The sequence below is a fragment of the Pollicipes pollicipes genome, unplaced genomic scaffold, assembly GCF_011947565.3.
Source record: "Pollicipes pollicipes isolate AB1234 unplaced genomic scaffold, Ppol_2.1 Scaffold_4881;HRSCAF=5763_pilon_pilon_pilon, whole genome shotgun sequence".
In the NCBI taxonomy this organism is placed as follows: Eukaryota; Metazoa; Arthropoda; class Thecostraca; order Pollicipedomorpha; family Pollicipedidae; genus Pollicipes; species Pollicipes pollicipes.
This window is the reverse complement of record NW_023596576.1, coordinates 32,638,392-32,655,747: the sequence shown is the minus strand read 5'-3', so window position 1 is coordinate 32,655,747 and position 17,356 is coordinate 32,638,392. Positions and strand designations below refer to the sequence as shown.

At 60.0% G+C, this 17,356-nt stretch overlaps 1 protein-coding gene across 1 annotated transcript in view; it reads left to right on the top strand.

Moving 5' to 3' along the window:
* sev (receptor protein-tyrosine kinase sevenless) overlaps positions 1-17,118 on the top strand; it is a 130,994-nt gene extending 113,876 nt beyond the window's left edge. Inside the window, exons 34-42 of the mRNA XM_037223375.1 lie at positions 11,010-11,308; positions 11,479-11,682; positions 12,397-12,629; positions 12,854-13,045; positions 15,558-15,724; positions 16,194-16,247; positions 16,685-16,706; positions 16,776-16,910; positions 17,022-17,118. Coding sequence (XP_037079270.1) covers positions 11,010-11,308; positions 11,479-11,682; positions 12,397-12,629; positions 12,854-13,045; positions 15,558-15,724; positions 16,194-16,247; positions 16,685-16,706; positions 16,776-16,910; positions 17,022-17,118 — 1,403 coding nt within the window. The remainder of the gene's footprint in view (positions 1-11,009; positions 11,309-11,478; positions 11,683-12,396; positions 12,630-12,853; positions 13,046-15,557; positions 15,725-16,193; positions 16,248-16,684; positions 16,707-16,775; positions 16,911-17,021) is intronic.
* Positions 17,119-17,356: the final 238 nt, after the last annotated feature.

Below are 17,356 nucleotides of genomic sequence, written 5' to 3'. Positions count from 1 at the left end.
TGCTTCTTCGGGAGGCTACAGGGCCATGTTCGGGTGTAATTGACACCCCAAACATAATGCATCATACATTGTCTATCTGTGGCTTCGTGACAACTTCTCGGGTGCTACCCCTGCGTCTCCGTCTGACCTCCCACCTCGCGCCTCTGGTCCGGGCGCTCTCGGTGAGAGGTGCCTGTGCCCTCTCTCCCCGGTCTCACCTCCCTCTTGCGCCTCAGGTCCGGGCGCTCTCGGTGAGCGGTGCCTGTGCCCTCTCTCCCCGGTCTGACCTCCCTCTCCCGCCGCAGGTCCGGGCGTCCTCGGTGAGTGGTGTCTGTGCCCTCTCTCCCCGGTCTGACCTCCCTCTCCCGCCTCAGGTCCGGGCGCTCTCGGTGAGCGGTGTCGGGCCGTGGTCGGCGCCGTTCCGCGGCCGCACGCTGGAGCGCCGGCTGGACGGCAGCGGGCCGCTGCTGCTCTGGTCGACCGAGGTTGGCCTGCTGCAGTCGGACGCCATCGGAGACCGGCCCACCGTGCTCGTCAGTCGGGCCAGCTTCAACGTGAGTCACGGCACGGAGCGACTCTGGGGCGGCTCAGGAGGCAGGACACATTGTACTCGTCAGCTTCAACATGAGGCCGGCACGGAGCGACTCTGGGGCGGCTCAGGAGGCAGGACGCATTGTACTCGTCAGCTTCAACATGAGGCCGGCACGGAGCGACTCTGGGGCGGCTCAGGAGGCGGGACACATTGTACTCGTCAGCTTCAACATGAGGCCGGACGGGTGGGAGGGAGCGGCCCAGAGGGAGGACCCCACGTGCCAGTCAGTTTCGCCGTGAAACCGGGTGGTGCAGATCTGGGAGGGAAAGGACCAGGGGGGGGGGGGGCTAGAAGCGCACTTTACTTGTCAGTTAACTTGCGGTCAGGATGGGTATATTCCACGCATTAAACAATGTATACCCTCCGGGAGCATTTTTACAGCGTACTTTTGTGTAGACACATAATGCTTTGTAGGGCATACTGTTTCAATTTAACCAGCGACCTCCTGTTACGTCATCACTACGCCTGTGTTTTCCCGTTGCAGGCTACTGGGAAGACGAGCATTCACGTATCTGATCTGACGTGGTGCGATGACGTCATGTACCTGGCGACCAATGACTCACGCGTCTATACGCATGACCTGAAGTCGGGTCAGCTGCAGCCGCTGGACGAATCCATCCAGGCCACCGCCTTGGCTGTCGACTGGATCGGCAGAAAGCTTTACTGGTCGAACCCCGTGCAGCAGCTGGTGAGCTACTCATATCACCTACCGCTGCATCCCTGCACATGCAGAAGCATCATAGTGAGGCGCTGACACGTCGTCTGTCGTTGGTTCAGAGCCTTTGATACTTCTGTCATTACGTGATGTTTAAAGTCAACGCAGCATGGTGTCACCATCAAACTTGACTGGTCGCGCAGCCGACAGTGGTGGTCGGTAACCGGTGAGGCGGCAGCCTGTCAGCGCTGACGGCCGGCAGTGGCCACCATCGGCAGCCGCTGCGGCCGCCACTCCGTCTGACAGTCAGGACTCCTCTCCTGTCGACAGATCTACGGCGCTCCCCTGGAGGGTGGCGGAGTGGGCGCGGCAGCGGCGTCCCCACTGCCGTTCGTCACGGCGGCGCGCCATCTGCGCGTGGACGCCCTCAGCGGTGTGCTCTACTGGTCCACCGGCCACTCCGTGGAGGCCAGCTACCTGAGCGGCGAGCGGCAGCGCCATATCTTCCGGACCGGCATCTTCTCCGGCAAACAGGTGAGGCTGCCGGCCGGCCGGCTGGCCGCGGCGCAGCCTGGCGGACTGCCCGCTCCAGACCTCGCAGGCCCCGGGGCCCAGAGGAATCCCCGAGTTCTGCACCACTTAGTCAACGGACACGCCTCGGACCGTGCGTGAGGCCAATTCGCCACAGGATGCAGACGACCACTGTTTAAGTTTACTTCACTAAGCGTGAAATTCCTTCTTAACAGTAAGGTTTTCAGATGTAGGATGAGAGGTGTGCCGGAGGCCGGCGCCTCAGATCGGCTGCCTTGCCGGCCACGTCCGCTGACGTGCTGTGCTCTCGACGTTCGCCAGGTGTGGGTCCTCCTACCGACGACCTGACCGGTCGCCGACTGTTCTGGATCGTCCGCGAACTTCTCCGGCTCGTCCCTGAACATGATAGCTCTGCTGGACTCGTTGGAGGACGACGAGCCGCCGCGACGTCGCCACCGTGATTCCGCTGAAGCACAAGCACAATAAGGTGGGTACACCTCACACTGGCATTTACTCTCATTTCCGTTGATGCGGGGTGCGTACTTCTCTGAGAAAAAGGGCTGTCGAACAACATGTCATGTAGGTGATCAAGTGCTCCCGCCATATGACGTGTTCCTGATTCTTTAAAATCACCTATCGCGTGGACAAATGTCCTGCTGCGTCCATTGTTATAGGCATCACTGCTGACCACATCTGCCAGCACCGCGTCGTGTGATGTCCGATGTCGCCTCGCGCTTAGTGTTCCGAACTAGTAGCGCTGCACCGTACCGCACCGGCGGGCCCGCCCAAGCCCCACCCCCGGCGTCACAGCTCCTGCTCAGCCGGCCGGGCCTGACTTCCCCGCCGGTCGCAGGTCCGCTCCACTTCTTCATCTGCAGCGGCGTCTCCTGTGGGTGGATGGACGACGAGTCGGCCGTCATCGCCGACCCAGACGCCGCCCACCTGGCCGTCAATCAACGGCGGCCGGCGTCAGCGGGCTGCGCATGGTGGCCGTGCTGGGACAGCGCGCTGCACCCGCTGCCGGCCGGCTTCTCCGCCAGCCAGCTGTCGGTGCTGCCCGCCGCCGTGGCGCGCCCAGTCCGTGACGCTGGACGGCGGCCGGCGCGGCCGGCGCCACCGTCAGCTGGGCGCCCGTCAACAACACCAACTACGCCACGGTCACCTACCGCGTGGAGCTGAACGGCCGCGTGCTGGCGGGCACCGGCGGCGCGAGCGCAGCTGGCTGGCCCGCTTGCCAGCCTTCGCGCCCCGTGCAGGTGGCCGTGCGCGCGCTGACGTCGCTGGGGAGAGTCGCCGCTGACCCGGGTCACGCTTGCGCACGCCTGAGGGTCCACCGAGTGCGCCGCTTCGGCTGCGTGCCTTCACGCGACGCGACCAGCCCATCGTGGACGCCCAGGTACGGTGCAGGCGGCGCCTCTCGGGACGGCTGACGGCCGGTGAAGGAGCTCGGCAGCGGATCCGGCCTCCGTCGTGTCATGTGCTCATAATGGATCTCACTGCAGAACATCTCACTGTGAGTCTGGCATCTAGGTCTGCTCCGATTCGGCTGCTTGGGTTCACCGGTCTGTTATAGTTCTGTAGTGTTAAAATGGTCTAATAAGTATCGTCTGCTATTGGGGTCCTCATCTGTTGCGCACTGTTGATCTGCAAGAGTGAGTTGATCATGTGGTTCAGCAGGTGTGATAAATGGCAAACTAGTTTTCCTTGAAATACATACTATACATTTCGAGGATGAAGATCGTTCTGGAAACCTGTCGTTGAGAGGTGGCGATTCAGGCAGCTTTGTCAAACTAGCGATTGTTACATGCGCCCCGTGCGCTAACACCCGCGGTGGGAGGAGGTCCCGTCGGATCCAGGCACTGCGCCTGCTCCTGACGGCCGGCACGACCCCCACTGACGGTCGGGTGTCGGCGCTGCCCCTCAGAACTGGACGGCCGTGGTGCGCTGGGACGCGCCCGCCTCCCCCCGCGGCGTGCTCCGACAGTACCGGCTGGTGGTCCGGCAGCGGCGGCCGGACGGCGTCTCAGTCAGCTTCAGCAACGTCACCGTCAACGGCACCCGCACGGAGGCGGTGCTGGCCGGCCTCAGCTCCGACTCCACGTACCAGGCGCAGGTCAGTGCTCGCGCCGCTTCGCTCTGCAGACTGAGGGGCTGCACTGGTGCGCGTCGGTGGACCGCTGTGAAAAAGCAAGCGAATGTGTACTCCGCCAGTGTTGGCATCCGCACGTGTCAGGCCACATAGGCGTCCTCTCGTCTCTTGGCTCTTTCCTAACCGTTGGTATTTGGTTAGGCTTAAATAAAACACGCTGAAAATGAAGCACTCTGAAGCGTTGTTTGGTCCTGTTTAACAGATATATGCAATGGTATATGCTGGGTACCATGCCACTCGACATTATGCAACGAACAAATTGCATGAAACGGTGACCAGACAGCTGGTCACCTCTCTCGGAATTTCTCCCTTCGATGTAAACACTGTCCGAGATGGTCGATCGCGCTACGCAAGCGGTGTTTTTGATACGCGGTCCTCAAAACGGCACTTTTATTCCACAGTTTGATGTCATGATGTCACACCCGTCCAGGTTTGGGCCCTTTTCCTGGCGTCGTGCCGCGTTTTCTGGTGTCGCGCGTCCATGTGTCTCGCCCCTCACGAGTCACACCCCCGCCGCTCAGGGTCGTCGCTCTCACGTCCGCCGGGGTCGGGGATCTCTCTGACCCGCTCACCTTCGAGCCACGTGACCGGGCCCTGCCCCGGCTGCTGGTGGCCGATGCCGACCGGCTCCGCCTGCTCGACCTCGACTCGGGTCAGGTCACTGACCTGGTGACCCAGGAGCGGGTCGTCGACGTGGCGACGGATGCGCGGCACCGCAGACTCTTTGTTCTGACGGCCGACAACGACATCCTGAGTGTGGACCTGCAGACGCTGGAAAAACACAAGGTACTATGCACGCCGTGTCGATCGCGCGAGCGGTGATCGGAAACACCCTTACATTACAGGCCGATCGTATGAAACACGTCAGGTCTGTTTTTATTTCAAGACCCGAAAACTGTTAAACGGATGGATTCCACAATTGAGCTTGTGTGAAGCTATTTGCTAGATGGCATGCATGCTTACTGAAGTTTTACTGAAATTCAGTAAGCGAAACGCTCTTGTGTCGTATCTCGCGGATAAGCGTAGTTTTGCCCCTTGCTATAGTTGTTGTTGCTGCTGGCAGGTGGAGAGTCTGCGAGGCACAGGCAGCAGTCTGACCTACGACTGGATCGGCCGCAATCTCTACTGGGCCGAGTCGCATTCCATGCGGCAGTTCAGTGCCATCTACCGGTTGAACCTGGACACAAGAGTTCCTGGCCGGGCCGCCGAGCGGGTGGTGGGGCACACTGGCCTCATCCAACGGCTGCGAGTTGATCCCTGGAGCAGGTCAGGGGCTCACTGTTGGCCAGTACCTGCGTGTGTACCGTGAAGATGCCATGTCGCTTGTGACGGTATTGGCGCCGCGTGAGCTCAGCCTGCTTGTACACATATCCGTATAATGGTATCAGTCACGGACTTATCGTCCAATGCCGACAGGCCTGGGACGAGCGGGACCCATTAGGTCGTCGTGATATGATACCTGACGTACTGATATGTGACATTGGTGTGCTCCAGCCGTTTGGTGTGGAACATGGTGGGAACGGACGGCGCTGCCATGCTGATGAGCCGGTCCAGAGATAACAACACCATTGTGCCATTCTTCAACGGTGACCAGCCTTCAGACAGGTGAGTGTTTTTAAACTTCAGATGGGTGCACGCTCTTTTAATTGTCTTTGACACGCGTGAACGTCGGGTCAGTTAACGATGCCAGGATTCAGTCTGGCTGTATAATGGCTATGAATTGGGGACGGCGTGCGATCCCAAGCACGCGACGTTCTTTGGTGCAACAAACATTCGAATGATAAATGACGTACCTGAAATTTTCGGGGAAACGCACATTTTTGTGACAATTTTTCCATGAGTCAGGCACGGCCATTTATTGTGACCAGCCAAGCCGGGCACCTCAGGATCCCCAGCAGCTAGCCACGTCTATCTAACCCTAACATAAGTTTTTCCATGTCCCGTGCAGCCTATCGTATGTTTGCAACCTAACCATTTTCGCATTACATTTTCATGTTTATCTTATTTTCGTTTCCCTACACTTTCGTGTTATGGCGACGGAAGTATAAAAGCCGCCGGAATATGTAAATGCACCGGTAGGCCAAAACACATACAAATCTCATGCGGCGCTTTTGCTCATCACCTCCGTCAGTGGCCACTGTTGGGCCATCGCAAGACAAACGTATCAAAGTTCGGTGACCGCCTCTTCTTCTGACGTCTCACGGCACGATGGGCAGTACGACAGAGCCACACGCACCGCCGCTGGCTAACGATGCCCCCCCCCCCCTCCCCCCCGGCCGCTCGGCAGGTGCAGCTGCCCGGCAGCCGGCCGCCTGGTGGCGCTGTCCGGCCGGCAAGCCGAGGCCGACCGGCTCCTCTGGCGGCTGGCCGACTCCGGGCGGCTGGTGACGTCTGACGCAGACGGCTGTCTCTGCCAGCCGCTGGCCTCCGTCCCCGACCAAGGTCAGTCGAGCCCCAGATCCCTCCTCGGGTGCGCCGCGTGCAGCCTGCACGAGCCCCACCTGGCACAGGACAGCTGACGGAGTTCCCGCGCTTATTTATGGCTGTAGATTTTGCGGATTTCTTCGCGGGACATGCGGCCAAAATGTTGTTTTTCGGCGTGAAACTGATTAAAACGAACGTCGCACACTGTGCACACCAGCTGCTTTTCGAAGACGTTGTTAATCTGTTTGTTTCTTTCGACGTCAGCACCGCTCTGTTTTCAGCTCACCACGTGGCTGTGTCAGACGACAGTGTGTTCTGGGCCACTAACGGCTCGGGGTCCGCGGCTGCCGGCGCCGCCTCTATATTCTCCAAGCGGCTGGAGTCGTCCTCGGATGGCGAGCGAGTCTACTCGGGCGGCGAGGTCCGTGGCCTGTGGCCGCTGGCGGCCCCCGCCGCGCAGCAGTTCCCCGAGAGCCGCTGCCTGCTGCCTGGTCCGCCGGCCAACCGGCCGAGGGCCATCGACACCAGAGCTTCGTCCGCCACCGTGCAGATGTCGCGCCGATCGCCGCCGCCCGGCTGCGGCGCGGTGTCGACGGCCGCGCCACGCTACACCCTTTACTACGGGCCCAACACTGGCGAGAAGCAATGCAGAAAGCATCTCCGCTACTGCCAAAACATGGTGAGTGTGGGCCCAGTGCCAGTGCCAGTGCCAGTGTTAGTACCCGCCAGTGTGCTGGCAGCGCCAGTCTTGGACAACAGGCGTATGTGCTGCACTACTGGCTGTTGTCTAGACAGCAGCAGATGGTAAGAATTGACGCAAACAAAGCTCTAGGTTGTTTTGATCCGTAGCTCACATTTACAGCTGCTCGTATACGATGCATCATACACGACAGCTCACATCTGGACGAGCTTATTGTCCATGTCGTGTTGCGTCTCGAAGCGTGGGTTTTCTTGCAGACGAACCGTTGACAAATGCGACAGAATCGCCAGCTGCATGCAGCGGTCGTCGCTTGCGGCTGTCCGCCCGCCGCACGGTGAGGCAGGCGCCGCGCCTCCGGTGGTCGTGCGTGAGCGTGACGTGCCTCCGACGGCAGACGGTGAGCGGCGACGAGGCGCGCCTGACCGGACTCAGGCCGCTGACGGCCTACGCGGTCCGGCTCGCCGTCAGCAACTACTACTCAGAGCTGCTGCACGCCCCGCCGCCGCCCACCACCAACGTCACCGTGCTCACCACAGCGCCCGGTCAGTGGCGTAGGGTGGCACTGCACGACAAGGCACCACGGCTCAATTTGACAAATTATTTGGTGCTTGGAAAAGATGAAACGATCGTAGGTTTTGCCCTCTCTGCCTTTGTGTGGTTGCGTCGTTCCAATTTGATGAGAAGATTATTCAAATTTCCGTCATCACGCGTGTAATTCTGTTGGAGCAAATGGTCACCTTCTTTCCGTGCAACTTTCACCCGCCATTTTGTACGATATTTCGGTACTTTGCTGCCGCCTCCGCTTCAATAATTCAGAACGATTGCCAACAAAATGAAACTGCTTGCAGTGCCTCAAATACTGAAGTGCAGTCCGTAGCGACAGCGGGCCTCGTCTTCCCTGACCAGGGCCTGACCCTGACCGCTGCCGCTGTTCGCAGCGCCGACCGAGCCGCGCGAGGTCCGCGCCGAGCCGCTCTCGCCGGAGGGTATCGAGGTCAGCTGGCTGCCGCCGCTGGTCCTCCGGGGACCGGCTCAGCTACCGCGTCCACTGGAGGCCGAGGGTGTCAGCGGCAGTCTGCGCGCCTACGGGCCGGTGTTTCGGCCACCGGAGCCGGCGCTGGCGCCGCGCCCGCCGCCCGCCGACGCTACTGCTACTGGTGCCCGACCTCACCGCCGATACCAACTACCATATCTGGGTCAGTGGCGCACGGTGGTGTCAGGAGGGGCTCACTCCCGTACACTACCACATCTGGGTCAGTCTCGGACGGCGAGGTCGGGAGGGGCTCACTACCCCCACACACTACCACGTCTGGGTCAGTCGCGGACGGCTCGGTTAGGAGGGGTTCACTACTCCCATACACTACCACATCTGGGTCAGTCGCGGACGGGCGAGGTCGGGAGGGCTCACTACCCCCACACACTACCACGTCTGGGTCAGTCGCGGACGGCGTGGTTAGGAGGGGTTCACTACTCCCATACACTACCATATCTGGGTCAGTCGCGGACGGCGAGGTCGGGAGGGACTCGCCACCCTCACACATTACCACATCTGGTCAGTCGCGGACGGCGAGGTCGGGAGGGACTCACTACCCCCACACACTACCACATCCGGGTCAGTCGCGGACGGCGGGGTCAAGGAGGGACTCACTGACCTCACACACTACATCTGGGTCACATCGTTTCAATGCAATTGACCACCATCTCAACTTTTCCATGCGTTTCTTACCAGCAGCGAGTCAGGCGTTACCTTACGTTTCTTACACCACCAGGTGAGCGCCCACTCCTCGGATGACAGCGCCGCATCCAATAGCAGCATCGTCAGTGCTGCCACCTACCCGTACCCTGAGAACGTCACCACTGGAGTACGCCAATGTCAGCAGCATTGTCGTCATGTGGCAGCACGCGCTGGACGGCACCATCAACAGGTACGGGAGACGCCTCGTGGATGGTCCTCAGGTGGAGGTGTGGAGCATACGATATCAGAGCATCAGAGAACTGGATAGTGCTGGTGCAGCATACAATGCTCGGTCTACAGTGGTTTCGCAAATCCGATGTGATCATGACACTTTCCTGGTAGAGTATCACCTTGCCATGGAACCGAATGTCACCTTGTGTCTTGGGTCTGTGCATGTATTCTGTAGAATTAGTTGCTGTCAAATGCGGATGTTCTGTTTAAAGTTTGTCTATGTGAGCCGGTTTAGGGACACCCCAGGCGCGGAGCTCCGCCGATTCCACGCCGCCTATGCCGCTCGTCTTTCTCCCGGTCCCGTCCCGCACCTAACGCCCGGCCGGGCCTGGGCCGAGCAGCAGCTGGCTCGAGTACCGCCCAGCCCAGCAGCCAGGCGGCTGGCTCAACGGCACGCTCAGCTCTGCCGAGACGGTGTCCGGCCGGCGCGTGGGCCGGTATCGCGCCGAGCCGCTGCAGGCGCGCACCGAACACCTGTTCCGCCTGCGGCTGCGTTACCGCTCCGGCCAGCTGTTTGTCTGGCCGCGCGACGCGCCATTCGCCTTCCATACGACCGGTGAGTGCCGCGCGCCGGCTCCGAACGCGTCAGCGATGACGGCCGGCTGGGAGACCGTCAGGCCGCGGCCCAGTCTCTCCAGCCTGCTGCCAGCGGCCGCTGAGCCGATCAGGCGGCCGGCTGGGAGACCGTCAGGTCGCGGCCCAGTCTCTCCAGCCTGCTGCCAGCGGCCGCTGAGCCGATCAGGCGGCGTTCTCAGCCGTGCTTTCACTCTGTAAGAACTGTCGTTACAGCTTACGCCCAATGTGTTGCCTTTGTAAAAGATGCGAAGTGTCCTTTGAATCAAAACGTGGCAGCCAGATATGTTGCTATAGCTAAGCTGCCAGATGCCACTGCGACAGAACCCGCAAATCCCATGTCACGATTTGAGCGAGCGAGCAAACTCAGCGAGCCGCAGCGTATCCTAGTGGGGCTGGATTGACGTTTACTCACCCCGCACGCCTCAAGCCCTCTGACGATCGTGCTCGCGGCAGGGGGCCGACCGGACGAGCCGGCGCCGCCCGAAGTACGCGAGCTCCAGGGCGCCGTGTACCAGGTGACGTGGCAGCCGCCGCGCGCTAACGGAGCCGCCATCGACCTGTACTGCGCTGGAGGCCAGCCTGGCGGCGCGGCGAGCTCGCCGCGGCGCCGAGCCCCGCTGGCGGCTCGTCTACAACGGCTCCGGTGAGCGGCCGGGCCTGGGGCGAACCCCGCGGACTCGAGGACGCTGAGCTGGCCCGATCCGGCTCGGACGTCCTCACCAGTCAACCGATCAAAATATAACCGATCAAAACCGATCGCCGCTCAGCGTTGCATTCCGGCCGCGCGTTTGAGCAAGGCCTCACTTCGGCTCCACGTCCGTGGCCTGCTTCGTCGCCTTGCCAACTCTCACAGGAGGCCCGTCTGTCGCCGTTCCTCAGACCCGTCGTGGATTATCAGCGACCTGGACCCGTCCCCCGGACTACCGGTTCCGCACGCGCGCCCACAACGCATACGGCTGGAGCGACTACAGCGCCGCCTCGCAGTCGTACCAGCTGGAGAGCATGCCGTTCAGGGCGCAGCCCTCGGACACGGGCGTCATCGTGGGCGGCGTCGTCAGCGCCGTCTTTCTGGTCATCGTGCTCATCGTCGTCGCTCTCGCGCTGCGTGAGTTGCGGGGAGGAGATGCTGACGCTGAAAGATTCACTGAAGTTCTGGAGTCGTGCTGCTGGACGAGGGCAAGAGATACCGGTGCTTTGATCGGTTTGGCGAATAATTTGGCACTTTAAATTTGTTCCCCGGTCCATGTTATTGACACCAGTACTGTCACCATTTCAGTGGTTTATGGATAAAGCAGAATGTCGTTTCCCGGGCATCACAAACAACTTGAGCCAGTTGCTGTTCCCTCAACGCCGTTTCGTCACCAGATTTGTGGAGAGGCGTCTCTGCACTCCCCGGCTCCTTCGTCCCAACGCTGACTGTCTGTCGACACTCCTCAGGCTTCCGGCAGCGGCCTGAGGACAAGAAGGCGCCGCGCTCGCCGGACCAGCTGCCTCACGACGTGGAGCTAGCGCAGCTGCGCGAGATTCCAGCCCACTTCGTGCGGCAGAACAACGCCCTGTACGCGCCGCCGTTCGCGGACGCTGAGGACGCGGGCGGTCTGCCGCGCGTGCGCCGCGAGCACATCACGCTCACCAAGTTCCTGGGCAAGGGGGCGTTCGGCGAGGTGTACGAGGGCCTGGCGCAGCAGCTGCCGGGCCGCGAGGACGACGACCACGGCTGTCGAGTCGCCATCAAGGTGCGCAGCCGACAGCGGATACCTGCGGCCACCTCTGGGGACCTATCTGTCGCGTGACGCTGTGGCTTGCGATTAATTTCATAATGACGAAGAGAAGTCGTGACGTGTATGGAATGGACATAACTGCTTCCCAAGCATGCTTGCTTTGATAGACTCCAATGCGTTTTCAGACGTTGGCAAAGGGAGCCAAGGACGAAGAGAAGATCGAGTTCCTGAAGGAGGCCCAGCTTATGTGCAATTTCCGACACCAGCACATCATCTCGCTGCTGGGGGTGTGCCTGGACAACGACCCGTACTTCCTGCTGCTGGAGCTGATGGAGGGCGGAGACCTGCTGAGCTACCTCCGAGCCAACCGTGGCACCGACTCCGACGGGGTACAGTGCCGACTGGGAGGGGGTCTTGTGCCGACTGGGAGGGGTCTTGTGCCGACTGGGAGGGGGTCTTGTGCCGACTGGGAGGGGGTCTTGTGCCGACTGGAGGGGGTCTTGTGCCGACTGGGAGGGGTCTTGTGCCGACTGGGAGGGGTCTTGTGCCGACTGGGAGGGGGTCTTGTGCCGACTGGGAGGGGGTCTTGTGCCGACTGGGAGGGGTCTTGTGCCGACTTGGGAGGGAGCGACTGGAACGTGGTGAGTCATGGGAGGTGGGAGGAACACGACGAGTTTTCATGCGCACCACAACGCGCTATCTGTTCCTTCATCAGAAATTTAAGGCTTGGCGTGCTTAAATGAAAGTGTAATTTGGTTATTAGTCATGCGATTATCACAATTCACTTGTCATATACTCCTGTTTGATCTCAGCTTCTTTTGCGCTCGTGAGCACATTTCCATCCAGATATTTAATGATCGACCTCGACGGAGCTTCGGCAGGTACCTGACGCAGATTTGGGACGCTGGGCGTCGTTGCACATGGGGTCCCCTTGACAGCGCGCTGCATTATGACTCACAAGTCTCCATCACATTCGAACTCGACAGACAACCCGGATACCTGGCGGTGCAGATGTCTCCACGGACTCACGGCCGTGCCGACTTCCGCCCCGAGCTCCTGGCGACGCCGGCCTCGGCGCCACTGACGTTAGCGCCGTGTTGCAGGCGCCGTTCCTGTCGCTGAACGACTTGCTGCAGATGTGTGTGGACGTGGCGCGCGGCTGTCAGTACCTCGAGCAGCTGCACTTCGTGCACCGCGACCTGGCGGCGCGCAACTGCCTCGTCACTTCGGGCGACCCGCAGCGCCGGCTGGTCAAGATCGGCGACTTCGGGCTGGCGCGGGACATCTACAAGAGCGACTACTACCGCAAGGAGGGCGAGGGACTGCTGCCAGTCAGGTGAGCCGCCGCGCCGGCCGCTCCACACCAGCCGCGCAGCGCTGCAGCCACCCGGGCGACGTTGCGACGTCGCATCGCCTTGTGCATCGCTGAGCCGCGTTTGCAGTCGCTCCTCCGCTGGCTTCACCGGACGCGGGCGCTGGCGGCCGTGGCGCTGGAGCCGGGGCGCTGAGCCGAGCCGTCTGTCGACCGCCTGGTGCTGACGCGGGTCTCCCGGCCGGCAGGTGGATGTCACCGGAGTCGCTGATTGACGGCGTGTTCGCCAGTCAGTCGGACGTCTGGGCGTTCGGTGTTCTGCTATGGGAGGTGATGACCAAGGGCCAGCAGCCGTACCCGGCGCGCACCAACCTGGAGGTGCTGCAGTACGTCCGTGAGGGCGGCACGCTCAGCAGGCCCGACCCGTGCCCGCAGCAGATGTGAGTCACGTGACGGGCCCCACCAGGCCTGACCGACGTGGTCCGCTGCGGGTGGGAGACACGTAGATGGATCGCTGGCCCGAACAGCACCGTTTGAAACAGACGAGTGTCGCACATCATTGCCTCAACTGCCATCTCTGGCCCAGTGCTCCCAGCACACCGCTAGATCGCGTTTGAGTCCATGGCGTTTAAAACTGATGTTAAGAAAAATTACATGTTTGCCCCCAGTGGTGTGGGCAAGGAGCAGGGGACACATGCCCTTTTAAGTTTCTAGGAGCCCTTCGAGTCCCCCAAAACCGACGATTAAGGGCCAGATTTGAGGGCCTAAATGGCCCGAAAGGCCGGAAGAAGGTCATATCCAGGAGCCCTGACCCGCCGCTTCGGGCACTCCCATGCTAGCCGGATGCTCTTTTGCACCGATCGGGGGCTCGTAATCGATAAGGGCCTATATGTCGGTCAGACACCATCAGTCCCACACTTCTGGCTCCGTGTCGGTATGGGTCTTAGGACCCATTTCCCATTCAGGGACAAAGCCGTAGTCAGCGATTTACATTGGTTGGGGCCCCAGCGTGTGTCGCGCCCTACCGCCTGGTGCTACTTGCAGCGGTCAATGCCGTGCCGTTTTACAGAAACTGCAACCCCGGCCCAAGAGCACTCAGGATAAGATTGATGTGATCTGTTACATCAGTCGATTCTAAAAAAGAATGGCTGTCCTCTGGCAAACATGGGCTGGCCTTTTTGATTTTTGATCTCATTTCAACCCACTGTTTCCAGCACTTATGAAAATTTCTACTTTTTTCTGGGCAAGGTGCCCCGTAAGTACAGCACTAGGGAGCACATCATCGTCCCGGTCAAGGGCTGGAGTGCCATCCCGTCGCAGCGGAGGGCCTTCCGGCTGTCATTCTGGCGACAAGGGCGCGGGGTCCCCTGGTTGATCTGGTGGCCCTTAAAAGAATGTATCATACCACATTGGTCGCCTCCCTGACGCGGGAGGCCTTCTGACCCACGCAGTTGGCCCCTAATCGACGCAGGAACAGTCATTAACGCAACAAGATCCCTGATTGCCGCAAGTGATCCAATAATTGGCACATAAACATAGTTCGGTTTAACAGACCCATGGCTGGAATTTGGTTGGATGGATGCGCTCTCATCGCTTTTTTCTCATCGCTTTTTCCAAAGTTCTCGGGTTTCCTTCCACTGTCAACGGGCCCCAACCAATGTGCGAGGCCCTCTGGCATGCGGGATTCTGTCCCCGTCTCTGTTCAACAAATGCCCCCCATGGCCGACTCAGGGCCCCTTGCCCATGTTATGGCCTGTTATGGCCCCTTGCCCCATGGCCTTGCCCCATGGCCTTGCCCCATGGCCCCTGTTAAGCGCATGAGCGAGAACGACTGTTGCGAAATAATTATTCCGTAAGTCTTTCCAAATGAATTCATATTCCACACAATTCAAAGATTAGACTGAGGCGCATCTGTTCTCAAACTTTGAGAATGTCCTCCGGACGGGTTAACACTTAAACGACACGAAGAATAGAGACTCTGCTTTAACGTTTTCACAGGGGTGTAGTTTTCTGTTCGGTTGGGTTTCAGCTCCCCGACCCTAGCTTTAGGAAGTGGGCAAATCCGGAGAAACCCCTGTCTGTTGGCATATTTTGGGGCAGGTTGGGTGATTTCTCACCGTTCATTCCTTCCCCAACTCATTTTGCGAAACTACGCCCGCGCTGTTCCAGTTCCACCTCCAGATTTTGTCTGCCCGTCGGTCGCAACATACAAAGTGTTATCCACGGGGCTGACGCTACGTGGCTTATGGAAACTGCAACGCCTGGCGTCCAGGTTTTGTTTTTTTAAATTTGTTAGCGCGTGTCCAAAACTACGGTACAATACTTTTTATCATGAATCAATTCTGACAGCGTGCTAAACACTTCTGGGCAAATTTGGGTTAGCCATGTTAATACAGACAGTGCATCCATCGATCTTTTACGCTCACGGCGTTCTCAATTTCTCTGAATAACCTATATCAAAATTATGGCACAAGTCCTGAGTTCTACCGGTCTAGAGTTTGATTAACCGCTTTAGAACAAGGAACGTCAACGATTTATTCCATGCAGTCGCTGAACGCCGAAGTTCACCAGCTTATTGACCTTAAATTTTAAACAGAATTTATCCCGCGGTAGCTTTTGGCTTCTGGTCCAGTAATAGAAGGTAATTATAGTGCTAAAACAAAGAAAACCGTGCCCCTCATTAACAAGTGGGCCATACCCGGCTTTTTTGGGAAGGCTTTAACCATCATGGGCGCTTTCCCAACTGTGTTCCCCTTGCCAAACGTTTGGCCGTGCCCCCGCTTACCTCTGCGAGGCGATGGGACATTATCGTCTCGATGTGCGGGTTGCGTCTAGGGCGGACCGTCTCCGACCTCTGAACGCCAGCGGGTCTCCCAGGTCCGGCCGCTCGATGCCGACCGAGGGCCTCTGTCGCGCCGTCCTGACACTCGCGCCCTCGGCCTCACGCTCCAGGTTCGAGCTGATGCAGCAGTGCTGGGAGTACGTCGCCGACGACCGGCCGACCTTCCAGCACTGCCTGCAGTGTCTGCAGCAGATCCAGGTGGCGGCACTGAGCCGGGCGCCCGGTTTGGTTCAGAGCGGCATGACCGTACACAACGCCCAGTACGCCCGCACACCCGGTACGTCCGAGACCGACCCGGCCCGCGCCGCCGGCGCCCGTCCGGTTCGACTGGGCCCCGGCCGACTTGCACTGCGCGCCGCCTGCTGCTGGTTGGCATTTTGAACAGTCGTGTGTGGCGATTTGTGCCTGACGCTTCGGCTCATATTGCATGATTGTGCATACTGTGCAGTGCTCGCTCGGAATACCCTCGTCCAGTTAAACATTTCATATTGCCATATCTACGATCAGAATTGTACGCTGTGAATAAGCAGGGGAGGCGGCACCCGATTAACCAAACATGTTTATGTCAACCTATTTGGATTCTATGTCGACCTATTCTATTCTCGCATTAACCTCTAGCTCACCCTCGACATGTTTCTTCATTGAGCTCCGGCCGTCCGCTTGCTTTGTAAAAACTCGCATTCGAGTAGTCTGTTCATTGCTTCACTATCTTTGCCAGCTTGGTTGATGTCTTGTCTCTGTCTTAGGCGCTTTTGATAATAACGCCTACACCATCGACGAAGAGGAAACCACCGAAGAAGGTGAGAAATTCAGCATGCTTGTCCTATGTCTGCTGCATATAGATGTACATGAATCACAAGCTCGGCCGTGGGTGGGAGCATGTGAAGTAATGCACATTGCCAACTCCAGGGCTAAATACCCGTATTCGGTACGCAATGGGCGAGGCTGCCGACCTTCCGAGACCCTGAGTTGGCGTCCAATCTCAAAGGCAAGGATCATCCATCAAGCCGCATAACCGTCAATCAGTAGAACGAGTCAGCGCCCACGTGTCACAAGACCGCACGCATTAACCTAAAACGGTGCATGGAAATAACGAATCCGCGGAACGACGAACACGTCCTCGGACCAAGTCAGCATCTGACCGTTAAAGACACTACCAGCTGTGTCACTCCCACCCTGACACACAAACATCTGTACCACCGAATGGCCTGTACTGACCGTCATCCCGATGCTGCAGGCGGCCGGTGGCGGCGCAGCTCGAGTGCCACCAGCGGCCGCGACAGTTCGCACCTCCTGCCGGCCGACGGCGACGCCGACTCCGTGTTCAGCGACTCGTCGGCGGCGCAGGCGACGCTGCCGAGCCGCGCGCGACTCCGGCTGCCGCAGAAGCACAAGTACCTGCAGCTGCGCTACGACAGCGAGTCCGGCTACGAGGTGCCGATCGGCTGTGGCGGCAGGCTCGAGTGCGCCGGGGCAGCGGCCGCCGCGCCGCCGCCGCCGCCCGGCTACCAGAACTGCGCCGCCGAGCGGCTGCCGGCCGGCTCGGTGGACGATATCCAGTTCTCGTTCGACAGTGCCGAGCGCGACCCGCGCCACAGCGTGGCCAGCTTGCTGTCGCAGATCAGCGGCGTCGCCATCGACGTCGACCCAGGCAAGACGTCCTGGTGTTAGTGGCCGTCGCGCGCCGGCTGTGAGCGTTTGCGCGCGAGCGGGACAGGCGGCGCCACGAGCGTGGCCGCGCCCGGACGAGGCCGGCTGGGGGCTCCGGGCCAGTCCGCGGCGCTGGACGTCAGGTGGCTAGTCAGTGACTTTGGCCGGCGGGTCGGCCCGACCGCCGAAGGGACCGCCGAGCGACCCCGGCCGGCCGACGAGGCCGCTCTGAATCATCAGCACAGTAAGCCCATTCCTA